The following is a 13,957-nucleotide window of genomic DNA, read 5'->3' as shown; positions in this document are numbered from 1 at the left end:
CTCTCTGTCTCTTGGCATGTCTCTTGCTATCACACAATGCTGCCAAGTGAAGGCTACACTGATGTTCTGGGAAGCTTCAGTATGATCCAAGTAACCATTAAAAGGAGAGTGAGGCATGGGAAGAGATTTCATGAGGTTCCTTCACGGAGACCAGATGGTGGCACTACTTAGGAACCTTGGTTTCAATTGAAGTGAATATTTGTAGCTCAGGGTTTACCCTGGTTTACCCTAGTTTGTGTGATACCAGGAGAAGCCCTATCATGGCATATCCTTCCCTCCCCTCTTTCCCAGAGTTACCTGACCAATTTCATGAAAGTGGGAGGTAAGAGGAGTGTCTGGAACTGGACTTCACAGACCCTTGCATTGGAAAGACCATGGTGCCAAATTTTGCATTAAGAAGGCAACTATAGTGTGATGCTTCGGACCATAGTGAAGGCTATGGGTCATTTCAGGAATGTGCTCCATGGCATTTTGGAATGCTTTTCCCATGAAGGAGTTGGGAGTGCATTCTTCAGATTACTTGCCTCCTCTCTGTCTCTTGGCTGTGAAGGTTGCAAATGGTGATCATCTGACCGCAGGATCCTGCGATGGCCACAACTTCAAGGACCAGTTGTAAATCTTTTTCAGCACTATCGTATCTTGGAACAGTAGCTGAATGAGCAGTCACTGAGGACTATATGTATGTCTTTTTCCTCATGAGGAGAGTGATGAAGTGGACAGCTATCAGCAATATCCCCACTAGCCGCCTTTATCCCTCTTCTGCTCTGAATTCCAGGGCGTTTGGATGGGACTATCAACCCAGGTGAAAGCATGTCACCCAGGCTGGTGGTTCTGCTGCCATCATCTGTTCTTGAATGGGGAGATGCCTCCCCTCACCTGGAATGTGAACAGCTAAGCACTAGAAATTTCCCTTTCCTCAAGAAGAAACATTTATGTTAATTGCCCCCGTTTTCCTCTTTCCACTGATGTTACCCAACCCAAGCAGTTTTGAAATGTGTGGAAATAGATTGCAAATCCAGCATGGGAGTAACAAGAAAATGATTTTTATTTGAATACAAGCAAGCAAAGGAGTGATTTGAGAGAACAGCTTATGTGCAACAAGTTACTGTGTTTGGGATCCTCAAAGCCAGGACTTAGTAACTTGTAAACCTTTGGAGCAAAGAAAGAGGTAGCGAGACAGAGGAGATAAAATTTAGCAGATACTGTACAAAATTACTCAAAAGCTGCAGCTCACGAAAGCTTATGCCTTTTAATAAAATACACCAGTTGGAAAAGGTGCTGCCTGACTCCTGATTCTTCTGTTTTCTGTCCCTTTCCCCCCACTGACCCATTTCATGTGACTTTGATCTTTGACAGTGCATATTTTTAAACATGCATTAGTTTATTTCCTAGATTAGTGTCTCTCAACCTCAACAACTTTAAGATCTACAGATCTTATAGTTGCTGAGGTCAAGAAACACTGTCCTAGATGATGGAACTGGAAACAAGGGAACCACAAGAATTGGAGGTTGTCTTGTAAACAGACATTTGTTCTTGAAGCCTGCTCACAATGCTTATGGGCTCATTGCAAAGCACCAAGTAGCTGAACATGCTGGTTCCAGCCAGAGAAAGGTGTAACGCAATAATCCTTATGATCTTTCCCAATTTAGCCTAAGGTCTGGGGACTTAAAAAAAAACTCCACTATTTTCCATTTAGCTAGAGGCTAATTGAAAGGAGCAACGCCTGGGGTTTGCACACTTGAGCAATGGTGCTGGAAGTAGGCAGCCTACCAGAGCTGGACAGCAGGTGGTCATAAATGGAGGCAAATAATTTGTTTTCTGTAACTTTCTGCTGAGAACTAGTTCTCATTTAGTCAGTGTACCCTGAGGCTGCCTACCACCCTTGCCTGCAACCAGGGATGTCTGCAGGGGGGTCCAGAAAGTCAAGGAGGCAGCCTTAACCATGTGAACACACATAAAATAGGGCAAGGCTTAGATCACATGCTTGTGGCTGCTCTCTTGACTATTTGGACCTCACCTCCCTGTGGACACCCTGCCTGAAGCCCTTTTCCTTCTGCTGCTGTCCTCACCCATCGTGCTATCTCAGGCCACATGCTGGCCCTGCAACAGATCACCTCCAAGTTCAGCTTTTCTTAGACTGAAACCCAGCAGGGGCCAGGCCTGCAGCCATTATCCCTTCCTTGACTGTATTTATGTAGCAAATGCCAACAGTTGCCCCAGTATCTCATGGGTGGATACCAAGCCTGGCTGTTACAATAAAGTGAGATTTCTTGGATGACTTTTCCCTTTCCCCTATTCTCACTTACTGTTTTACTGAGCTTTCCCAGATGTGGCAGGTTTTTCAAATTTTATGAAATGGCAGTTCTATGAGAATTGCAGATTAGCAATTATCCTATTTTTGACATTCAAGCTATGGGAAAGAGGATTGAAGCATAAGGAGCATATAAAGGAAAGAAAGGAGGCCTAAGATGTTAACATCCATACCAACTTGTTCTCTTTATTAAGCAGAGCATCAGTTGCACACATAGGTATGTATTTGATTTCTGTGAAGAATATAAGGAGTTTTGAATGACTAAAGCCTCCCAGCTGTGCTTTCTCCTCTTATCTATTGCATGGTTATGGCAGTCATTCCTCAGGATTCACAGCAGCAACAGCAGATTTAAGGAAGGCAATAAACGAAGGATAAGGCTGTCTGGGCTTTTCCAAATGATCTGCCTCTTGCTTGTGCTGACAGTGTTCAGATGGTTCTATTATCTCGATGGTCACCTTTCCTGTGAAATAGAACACATCTCGGCTAGTTCTGCATGACATCAGAATCATGCTGGCATTTTCAGCAGGTGCCCGGCTGTGCTGAAATCGGTTCTATAATGGTTCTTGTCCTTTCTGCTGAACACATGAAAAAGGATGGGACTGAATTCTCTCATCCCTGCCTTGACAAAAATATGTATCTTAGCTCTTCTGCTAACAGTTAACTGGATCCCAGTATTTTGATCACACAATAGAGACCTGCTGCTGGTAAATACCTCGCCTGTTTGAAAGAAGACCACATTCATTTATCATCCTGTATGCTGAGGGCTAAGCATATGGATGGACCAGGTGTGTCTTACTGAGACCTGGTTGGGCAGCAACGGGGATGTAGCCCTGTCAGAGGTCTGCCTTCTGGGCTTCAGGTCCTGCATTGTCTGCAGGGCCAAGGTTGGGGAGCCAGGGGAGCCATGCAAGGAGCACTGTCCCAGTTGCCGCTGGGACAGGTTGCCACTGCCTTTGTGTGGAGCTATAGGGACAAGCTGCAGCTGCTCCTGGTGTGCCATGTGCTCAGCTGTCCAGCAGCAGCCCTTCACAAGCTCCTGGATGTCATCCCAGGGCCAGTGCTGGGGAGTTCCCAAGGCTTGCGACTTCCCCTCTGACTTGCTTGTTGGAAGACAGCACTAAGTTGTGAGGAGGTCCTCACTTAACGACCCACAATCCTTGCTTAATGATGGCAACGGGGACTGCTAGGATTGCCACTAAGTTATGTGGTCACATGATGTTGCACTTTATGACATTGTTTAGCGGTGGAAATTCTGGTCCCAATTACTGTCATTAAGCGAGGACTACCTGTAGTTGCAAATTGCTTTTCAGGAAAGCTCTCACTGAACTGTGCAAACAATGATACGTCCCCCTCCCCCGAGTCAGCTCCCTAAACTCCTAAAATAGTATCTTATACATCTTCTTTACTGAGACACCTTATTTTCTGTATTTACTCATGAAAGTATATTCAGTAATAATATTAACAATACTTAAGTTTGAACTTAAACCCCTTCTGAATGTATCCTGAGAGCACCATCAAACACCAAGCCAGAAGAAAGGCAAAGGCCCGAGAAAAGGAATAAACATTTTATAATACCAACAGTTAAATCTAAGCAAATTCACAAAATCACTCACATCCTTTACTTAGTATCTTGGAGTCTTTATTATCACCAGCATCACCCTAGACTAATTCTTTTTCTTTTATTTTTTTTTGTTAAATATACCTCCGCAGGGCACAATCACATACAATCAATACGATTGGTAAATTACATGAGCTCTATCCCAAGCATAAATGCACCAAAATGTCAAAAAAGTTATTAAAAAAAATGAACTCCACCCAAAAAGGTGATAATGACTTAAGAATGTCTCGGGGAGACTGGTACAATCCTAAAAAGACCAAAGGAAACTTGGCTTACCCCCCCCAAACCACAAAGAATGCACATAGAGAGAGAGAAATCCCACAACTGGAAATGACCAGGAGATTCTGGAGGAGGGAGAAGAATGCATATCAAGTTGGCTGAATAAAAATAAGGAGCGAAATCCAGATTGCTGACTGCCAATCCTTGAAAACTAATTTAAAAAACTAAGGTTGCCTTCAAGGAAAAGGGTTCATGGTTAGCAACAAGGCTGCTTACATAGCAAGCAGAGACTGCAAGGCAATTGTAAACTCACAACAGACAGCAGAGAAACCCTTCAGGGGTTTGTACAGGACTAGAACTGAGGGCTGTCAAGACAGCTGGCCAAACAGACTATTCTCAGTAGGTCTGCCCCATCCTGCTCCCCACCTCTGTCCCTCCCTTTGAATGGCTAAACTTGGAAAGAGTGCCTTATGCAAATCCAGCTGTGGGATTCTGATCCAGTTACACAATCTGGTTTTGGATGCCAAAGACTTGTGAGTATTGTCTGCTACAACAAACTAACATTAACAACAAGACAGCACAGAGGTGGTTGTCTTGCACACATCCCACACATTCGGAGTGGGAGTGTGGAAGACATTCCCACTTACAATTGTGCCTGAATTTACTTTAACATACACAAAAGCAAACAAATTTTGTTTACAGCAAACACCAAATATGCCACAGGATTTTGTTTTTATAAAAGATACGTATACATTTAACATTAGCATACCTAGTACTGTTAACTTTCAGAGAGAGGCTGCACTTTGGTGTCTTCTTTTGGGACTTCTCCCCCTTCAGTATGTTATGCCTTCAGAACAGATACTTTTTATATGTGAAAAAAAAAAAGCATCAGGCAGCCATAAATATATAAGATGCAGGCAAGTAATGTTAGATACCAGAATAGAAGCTCTGCAGCCACTGAATGGTAACTATAGCTATTCAAGACACTATCAACACAATGAAGGTTCACTGCTCTCAAAATTTAAATTTCATACAGAAGTCAAAATGCAATTGTTCCAGCCATAACATTTCATTCTGGGAGTTCACTGCTGTATCCAACACAACACAGAAATCTCACTGCAAACTGCAGAAAAAGAGAATGGCACTTCTTGGTGTTATACTTGACCTACCTATATGGCCTTACTAATTTACTCTTGTGACACACAGACCAATCTCTGGGCTGATTTGATGAAAAAAGACATCTGTTTTTTTATGTTTAATAATCTGAATATTGCACAAAAGATGTAGGAAAATATGGAGCTACTTTTTCTTGTGGTTGAGAAGTTGTTTGTTTAAAGTGATCTCCAAACAGCACCCAATTCAGAGCGTTACCTTATACTTTTTTGGGGTAGTGCTAGTGGATCCCCTTTCTGAAGCAAAAAAAAGTTACATCATCACTCCACAAAAAGATACAAATGGATCCTATTCATGTCCCACAATTGCATAAGAACTATTTGACGACACAGGAATATGTCTAGGCTAAGGCAATCTGTAACTTCATAATTGCCACTGTTTTTTTATTGTATTATTATAATACAACTGTGTATTATTTGTTTTGTAATATGTGCCACACTGAAGTATGGGGTCTGGAAATTCCGTACCGTCATCTTAGTGATGATATTTAATGTGAAACCATGATTTACTGCTATGAGAATGAATCTGAGCTATGTTTTGATTAATGCCTTACATTCCTCTTCTGGACATGAAATCAGATTACTTCTGCTTTTGATTAGCTATACTGTCTGAACCTAAACTGTGGCTTATCTTATCACTGTTTGAAACAAACCAAATTTATGAATTGTTTTGAAGTTAAATACAAAACAATTTATCCAGGTTTGGACGACATGGCAAGCTGCTCTTAATCTAAAACAGAAATGAAAGATTTTGAACTCTTAGCTACTCCAGAGGAGGAATGGAAAACATAAAAGCTCAGTGCTCACAGTGGCTCACTCTTGTCACATCAAATTATGGCTTAGTTTTTTTGTCCATACAACACTGATTATGACACCTTCAAGTATTCCGTTTCTACCTAGTGTTCTTTCTGACCAAATCAGTTCAGAGACAAGATATGTAATATGAATCCATACTGCTGACAACAGTATGAGTGAGAATTTTTGAAAAAAATTCTATTAAAATCCCCACTCATATTAGTAAATAATGTTGCAAGTCGTGATAGCAAAACACGTAAGAGTAAATATCTTAACTTATCTGGATAAGTTATCTGGATAACTGGATTGGATATCTGGATTGTCAGATTACAACCTGGAGAAAAATTTTGCCTATCCTTTTAGTATTTTGAGATGCGAGAAGAGTATGCAGCTGCATGACTTCCAATTCAGTTCTTCAACTGTTTGTCCCCACCTTGCTGTACAATAAAGCAGATGTCCTGTTCATAATAACAACAAGGCTTGAAAGCAGATGAGAGGTCCAAGACCGGAGGTGCATCAACACCATACTCTTCTGTGGCTTCCAGGGCAAAATGTCTAAGTGACATCCTGGCAAATATAATTCAAGAAGAGACCTGCAGATCATAATTGATGTAATACTGAAAGCAAGAATAACAACTGGAGAAGGCTCTCTCTGGGACTATTTGCTTTAATGAAGTCCATGCTTGCCGAGTTAATAGAACTATGAAACAGAGTGCTTTCTGATTACATTATGTTGCTGATATGGTGGATATATTTTGGGACTGCTATCCAGAGAGGTTTCTGTATAAGTTTGGAAAAGCAGATAAATCGGTTATAATATGTTGTGTTTCCAAGCAACAGTGCAACATATTTTCCACAGCTAAATATAAGGAAACATCATGTACAACTAGACTATGCAATCTCATTATATTGATGATGCTACCACAGAATCTCTCTCCAGTTTCTTTAAAGTTTCCTTATACTTACTTCTAGTAAGAGTTCAATAGAAAATTTCAAGCAGGAACAGTGAGAGTAAACAATGTTTGTTCTAAAAGCTCTTTTTGTAGATTATAAATCAAAGTGTGTTGGGACAATGTTCAAGCATTTTTAAAAATAAAGTAATTAAATAAATGGCTGCAAATGTAATGATGCTTGACACAGCACTTCTGAAATGAGCTGAAAGTCATAATTACAGAGCATATTTTGTAAGACTTAACAGTCATGAGTTTTTACATCAATTTAGCACTGGTAAGGTTTGAAAACTTAAAAGATTTTCAATCCAAACTGGCTATTCTAGTAAAATGAACAGAAGAAAATAGAAAGAAAGAAAAAACAACAATCAAACCAAGAGTAAAGCACAAGTCTTTGGCTCTCCTTAAGTGAAAAAGGGTATTTTCCATATTTATACAGACCCCTCATTTGCCTACAAGTAGGGGCAATACCACATTTATGCATCACTGAGTAATAACACCATAAGGAAATGCAACTTCATAGAAGTTATTGGGTACGCAAATTCATTTGAATGCTCTATTTTGAGGCAACATGCTGTTACCCGGTGCATGAAAAAGGGAGGATGATGGGGACATACAAAGGAGAGATGTAAAGACAAGAAGCAGAAATTTAAAAAAAAAAGCAATGTTCAAATGGATCTCGCAGGTCCTAATTAGCCAAACACATTTAATCTGGAAGTCTAAGAACAGAGTTGCATGCACTTAGTTAAGTATTATATTGTTATTCTGAAACCTGGGCTTTTGTTATTTTTTTTTTTAAATAACCTGAAATCCTTCATAAAACTTGCTTGGGGTTAAATATTTTAGTATCTCTCAAACAGTTTTTTATTTAAGTACACAATACTGAGTTTCGCTTATGATGCCATAGCATCCCATCATAAAGAATAACCTATGCCATCCAATTCCTGTATTCCAGCCAAGTTTAAAATAAAACATGTTTTCAAAAATAGCAGATTCCTTTGAGTATATATAACACAGTTGGATGAGAGTGATAATTGATATTCTATAGAAGATACCAATCACAATCATGAATCTTACTAAAAAATTCTCATAGAAAATGTATTATAGCCCCAAACACAGTGTAAATGAAGAGTGGAGGACGCTTTAAGAGTTCAGCTATGATCATGACACAGACATGCATCTGTATTTGGCTTGTTTCCTCTTTTCTAACTGACAGGAGGCAAATATTTTTCAGGCCTGTGAAAGTCAAAATCTAGAATGTAAAGCTAACGTTACGGTTTCTGTGGATGGCTTTAAAAGTCCAATGAGTTACACTGTTTCCACATCAACCTGAATTCTGCTCCCCAATAGAAATTTTATGGGATTTTAATATACGGACTTGAAAAGGCTAGTTTATAAAAAGACACCTGAGAATACAGTATTATAGATTCTTCTCTATGAAAGCCAGATAGTTCTTTATGTGCTCATCACTTTAACTTGTCCTCTAGACTCTAAAGAAGAAAACAGGAAACTAAGCCAAGATCAAAGTGCTCTGCAAAGGTTAAACAGAAACTGTTTGCTTGTGCATAAAGGGCATTAACCTAGATAGGGCACTGTGTGCAAAGTACAACTTCAGAAAAATAATGGGAGGTCTCTTCGTTAGCTCAGATTCAAAGCATTTAATTTTATAGCAGAGGTTTCTCAACAATAACAATAGCAGTTTCCACACGTTTTTACCTAGTGCTTTATGAACATATGTACATGTACATATGTAAAATAATCATATGTACAACATGAATAATATGCATGTGTACAAAATATGGGCCTATGCATATACAGTATCTAGAGGCACAGGTGTGCTATAAATGGTCTAATGAATGCATTAATGTAAGAGGGGATGGTTTTGTCATTACAATCCCAACTCTTCCATACATGTCTTTGATACATATATAGTTAAACGTATGAAAAACGTTAAGCCTTCCCTCTTTAGCTAGAAAACTTCCTGTAGGAAATGAGTCTGCTTGGCATATCTTGTTGAAAGCCAATTTTTCTGTTACTCCAAATTGGATTTTCACTGGAAGAGAATGCGTTTAACAGAACTATTTAAGGGACTGGCTAATTTTGAAGCAAATGGAAGCTTGATATTCTCTATGAGGGCCTGATATTAGAAATAGTGCACCCGATTCACTGAAAAGACTTCTTATGTTTGGAGACATGGCAAGAAAAATAATTTATATAAGCAAACTTTCTTTCATTATGCCATGACATTAGAGTTTACTTCAGAAGGAAAGGCAGGAAAGATATAATAGATTCTCTTAAGTACATAAAGAACATTCAATGAGAACTTAAAGAAAAGCAAAAGTTTTTCTTCCACTTTCTTCTGAGTGAAAGACTGGTGGTAGTATGAAAAGAAGAGAAAGTTGTTTGGTAACAAGAGTGATTTTTGATATAGAGTTAAATAAATCAAAGAGAAGAGAGTTAAAATGTCATTTAAAAGAGAGGGAAAGGGATAGGGGTGTGTGTGTGCATATGTGTGTGTGTGCATATATACACATACACATATATACATATACATACACATACATGCATACACATACACCACACACACAGAATGCTTCTAAGTCCTAGATGTTTTATAATAGCTGTAATCATGAGAAAAGATTCTTAAGTATCATATGAACACACACAAACATGAATGTGTGCACACATGTGCTTATGTGTATATGTACACATATACACATTTTAGTTTTTAAAAAAATGCTCAAATCCCAAGGCAATATGGGCATCAGTTTTTTGGCCAGCCAGGTTGTGAAATAATTTAGAAATGCAACGCCTTGACTGGGCAAATATATTAAATAATCAGTACTTGCAAATGTCTTCTATTTGGACTCTCCCTACTGGTAGGCAACAGGGGGCCTGTATGCTCCCAATGTATTTTATTTAGCAATAAAATGGACATAAAAGGCTGTTTTGACCTTAATGGATTTTAAGGGAAGAAAAATAATCTAGAACAAGATTAATAAATGTTTGCTTTTACCCAACCAAAGCAATGCTTCAACTTATTACATAGCCAGTGCATTCTGAAATTTAAAATTGCAATTCATATAGAGAGGATGCAAGAGAGTTCTTCCAAGTTTTCCACTCGTTTTCATGCACCTTATTCAATGCCAGTAAAAAGGAGAGAGGAGGACAAAAGTCAACTTTGCACACAGCATGCGTAAGACCGTATCTGTGCATTTTAAGAAATGTCATAAACTTGAATTTGCAGAGATAAGAAGTCTTTTCATTTCATATACATTGCAAAGGGGGCTGTTTTTGTAACAGACTTGCTAAAATTAACACTGTGATTTAATTCCTTGGGAGCCAATTTTTGTTACTAGCTAAAACTGAGTTTCAAAGATTCAGTCTTACCATGAAAGGTAATGCTGACCAATCATGGTATTACTAGCTATGGATGCAAAATGCACAGGAAGCGGGGTGTCACTGCATCCAGTTCCATGTTTTTCCATTGTGTCTAAAATAGAATTTACCAGCTCTCACCCTGGGCATGTTCCAAAATTCTCTTGCATCCGAGTATCATGTAATGTACCCGACTCCCTCAAGAATATAGGATGATACAGAAATTCTAGTTTAGACACGTGAAAGCAGCTGGGAGACCCATATTTACTACCCTAACCTTTGCACCTCTTATCCCATTTGAAGTAATTCTGTACTTGTTTCTAGATACCGCTTTAATTCAGTTCAGAGGCTTTTGCTTTTAGCTTACTTATGCAATGAAACACCAATGCCAAAATCAATGCTTCTTAGCCAGTTTATAATGAATGCAGGGCAGCACATTTCTATTCACTTTAAAATGGAATAATGACTGCTACTCCTTGAAGTCTGCAGTGTCCAATAAAAGTTTGATTGCTAATGTGCTGGTAAATAAATCCTTCACAACCTTAAATTAACAAGAAGTTATGACGAGGGACCAGACTCTGTAAGAGAGTTACAGATTTGGGACAGTTTAGAGGTTTCTCCTCCATCTCAATTCTCTATTTCATTTTTAAAAACCACAAAAAAAAAGTGGTGAATGAGCTTGTTCTGGCAGGAGAAAGAACAATATCTAGAAAAAAAATAATACACTGGGTATGTAATAATACCAAAATAAAACAGAAAACCTATCTCATTAGATCATACAATTAATCAAACAAAGTATATGTTTCTGTGTAAGGTGTGTGTGTTTGTGTGTGTGTGTATTTATATATATATATATAATATCTGTTTCTTTTAAAGCCCTGGCATTCAAGGCATCCAAAGTTATTAAAATAAAGTTCATTCACAGAACAAAAACAAATTTAATTTGAGTTGTTTGCAGATACTGCTAATTTTCATTTTTTTAATTAAAAAATGTGTTAATGTGAACTATGTGCAGGGTTTGTTTCTAGTAGTGGTGTTGCGCACATTGTCTCAGACTTGCTGTTGCTGAAGAGTCTTTCATCATCCCAAGGGCGGGAAAAGGTGGCCCCCGACAGAAGTGGAGGGATAGTCTTGTTCCTTCAAGGCGCTGAGGTGGGGGTCGCTCCAGGTCTCTGAGTCTCCTGGTCACCTGCTCCCGCTTCGGTCTCTTCTGACAAGTTCAGGGCTGTTGTTTTGTTTGACAGAAGGCCGATAATTTCTTGGGTTGGGGCAGATCCATTTGGAAGATCACTGCTGAATAATAAATGTCAAAAAGGAAAAGAAACAGTGATGGCAACTGGGTTGGTGAAGAAAAAAGAGAAAAGAGTAACACTGAGAAAAGACACCAAATAGAACTATGGTGTTCCAGATGGCCTTCTGAATCAGTATGTATCAGGATCAGTATGACCCTAAACCCTAACCAAAAATTCATCTCTAACTTTACTAATATTTTTTTAAAAATCACTTTACTGTACTTCTGCCCTCCATTAGGAATAATCTAATGTTCATAATACCTGCCTATGATTAATTCACTCAGGCTATTATCTTCATCTTCAGATCAACTCTAAATTCAAATCTCTGGTTTCTAGTTTGTTCCTCCAGCCCTGGCTTTTTAGACCATAAAGCCAGATTGTGTGTTCTGGAGAATAACAAAAGCCGCTCACTTATGTGGGGTGGCTATTACATTATGACTTTCATGCAACAGCATGCTTATTTTTGTTTTTTTTTAATGCATTAACATTGGTATGCATGCTGAAGTCCAGTGGAATTGGTTTCAACTCATGTTTGCTTCATTTTGAGATATCTATTTTCAGATTAAATTGTGTTGAAACTACTGTCATTTTCTGGTAGCCAAGTTAGCTGTCATCTAACATATGAGGAGTAATCTGTCTCCTCCAAAGCAGATACCCTTCAGATGTGCTAAGATTTTTTTTTCCATAAAGCTTTATTAATTTTTCAGAATATGATTCAAGCACAAAATATAGAACAGATAGAATACAAGTCTAAAAAAGAGACAAGAGAAACTAAAACAGTGCAAGAATAGACAGAAAAACATAAAAAAAGGTGACTTCCGACCTTCTCCAACACAGATGCAAAAGCACATAAAAGTTAACCTCTTGCTATTAACTAAACAATTAGTAACAATATTTCTCTAAAATCAAGCCATTTAATCATCAAAATCCAAAATCAGAACTTCATTTTTTTCCATTGTAAGCAAATAGTCCAAAAGCGGCTTCCGAATGGAAACAAATCCAGTTACAGCATCTTCTCTTATCCGTGCTGTCAGTCAGATGTGTTAAGATCGTAACTTAGGCAAGGCCGTTTTATCAGGCTGCCTGGAAATGGCCATTTACCACATCTGGACAACTTGAGGCTGGAGAAGCTCTAATAAACCATCAAAACTGACAGGATGTGTAGGTACATAATATATTTTCAAAGTGTTCTGCTTGCAGTTTGTGTGGTTCCGTATTTTAATTCACATCCTTAATTAACTATGAAAAGTTGCATCTACTTGGACATCCCCATCCACTTTTGGGCATCCCACAAGTAGGATAGTTTGCTAGGACTTTTTCTGTAGCACACTATCCTAATAAGCATGAGCAGAAGCAATAACTGGGCAAAGATAATCTAATATATATTTGACACATTTCTAGTTCAATAGATCTTTCTTAATTGCCTTCCCACCATTGCAAAAGCAGAGTTTATCAAACTTGGCACAATGAGCATGTCCTGATGTGTAACAAGTTATTGTGGCTCAATCTAGAAACTGTATAAAATTTAAGCCAGTTCCAGATACTTACACTGCCAAAGTACTAAAGATAGTAATATTCTAAGATTGCTATGATGGCTGACCAGCAGCACAGATTTCTTAAAACACAGAGAGTGTCTTTGGAAGAAACCACCACCACGGGAAAAAAAGCCTACTGGAAGTATCAGAGATGTGCTGCATATCCTGACTACTGCCCTTCAGAAAATGCCAAAAGAATTTCAATTACTGGGCAGAATAAAGTAAAGCAAAGTAATGTTAATACATAAAAACATAACATCAAAATAACTGTGCCTAGTGTAATATTCAAGTCTGAATTACAGTAAAAGTGGTATATTGGTATATTTTTATACCAATAAAAGTTGTGCGATTACCTGAATGTTAGAGCAAGATCCTCAGCTGGTACCTTGCTTTGCTGTCCATTTTCAGTCTGCTTACTAGCATTTACTTTGTTTTTCACATCCAATGAAGACTGGCTCTCCTTGGGAAAAGGAAGACAAATCCAGAGTTCACAATGTACTGTAAAGCTTGTTTTACAAGTGAGGAGAAATTGTAAAGCACCAAACCAAGCTATACATCCATAATCACACAAAAGCTACAAACAAGGGAACATAAACCTAGACCAAGCTGTTCTATTTTATCAGGCTAGAAAGCTTTCCAACACCACATGTGCAAGCAGCAAAGACCAAGGAAGTCTATCACCATGGG

General features: G+C 38.5%; 1 protein-coding gene and 1 long non-coding RNA gene across 4 annotated transcripts in view; both read right to left on the bottom strand.

Annotated features, from left to right (window-relative positions):
* Positions 1-13,957, bottom strand: part of LOC134493752 (uncharacterized) — a 101,006-nt gene that overhangs the window by 51,681 nt on the left and 35,368 nt on the right. The gene's annotated exons all lie outside the window — the stretch shown is intronic.
* Positions 3,859-13,957, bottom strand: part of RC3H1 (ring finger and CCCH-type domains 1) — a 67,042-nt gene continuing 56,943 nt past the window's right edge. For 2 of the 3 annotated variants that reach the window (XM_063298510.1, XM_063298508.1), the window contains 2 exons: positions 13,624-13,730; positions 3,859-11,736 (listed from right to left, as the gene is read on the bottom strand). In XM_063298510.1, coding sequence (XP_063154580.1) covers positions 11,583-11,736; positions 13,624-13,730 — 261 coding nt within the window. In that variant the 3' untranslated portion in view covers positions 3,859-11,582. The remainder of the gene's footprint in view (positions 11,737-13,623; positions 13,731-13,957) is intronic. The other variant, XM_063298509.1, reaches the window with a different exon arrangement.

Source organism: Candoia aspera, chromosome 3 (genome assembly GCF_035149785.1).
Source record: "Candoia aspera isolate rCanAsp1 chromosome 3, rCanAsp1.hap2, whole genome shotgun sequence".
Taxonomy (NCBI): Eukaryota; Metazoa; Chordata; class Lepidosauria; order Squamata; family Boidae; genus Candoia; species Candoia aspera.
Note: the sequence above shows the minus strand (reverse complement) of the source record. Positions and strands in the feature narration are given on the sequence as shown.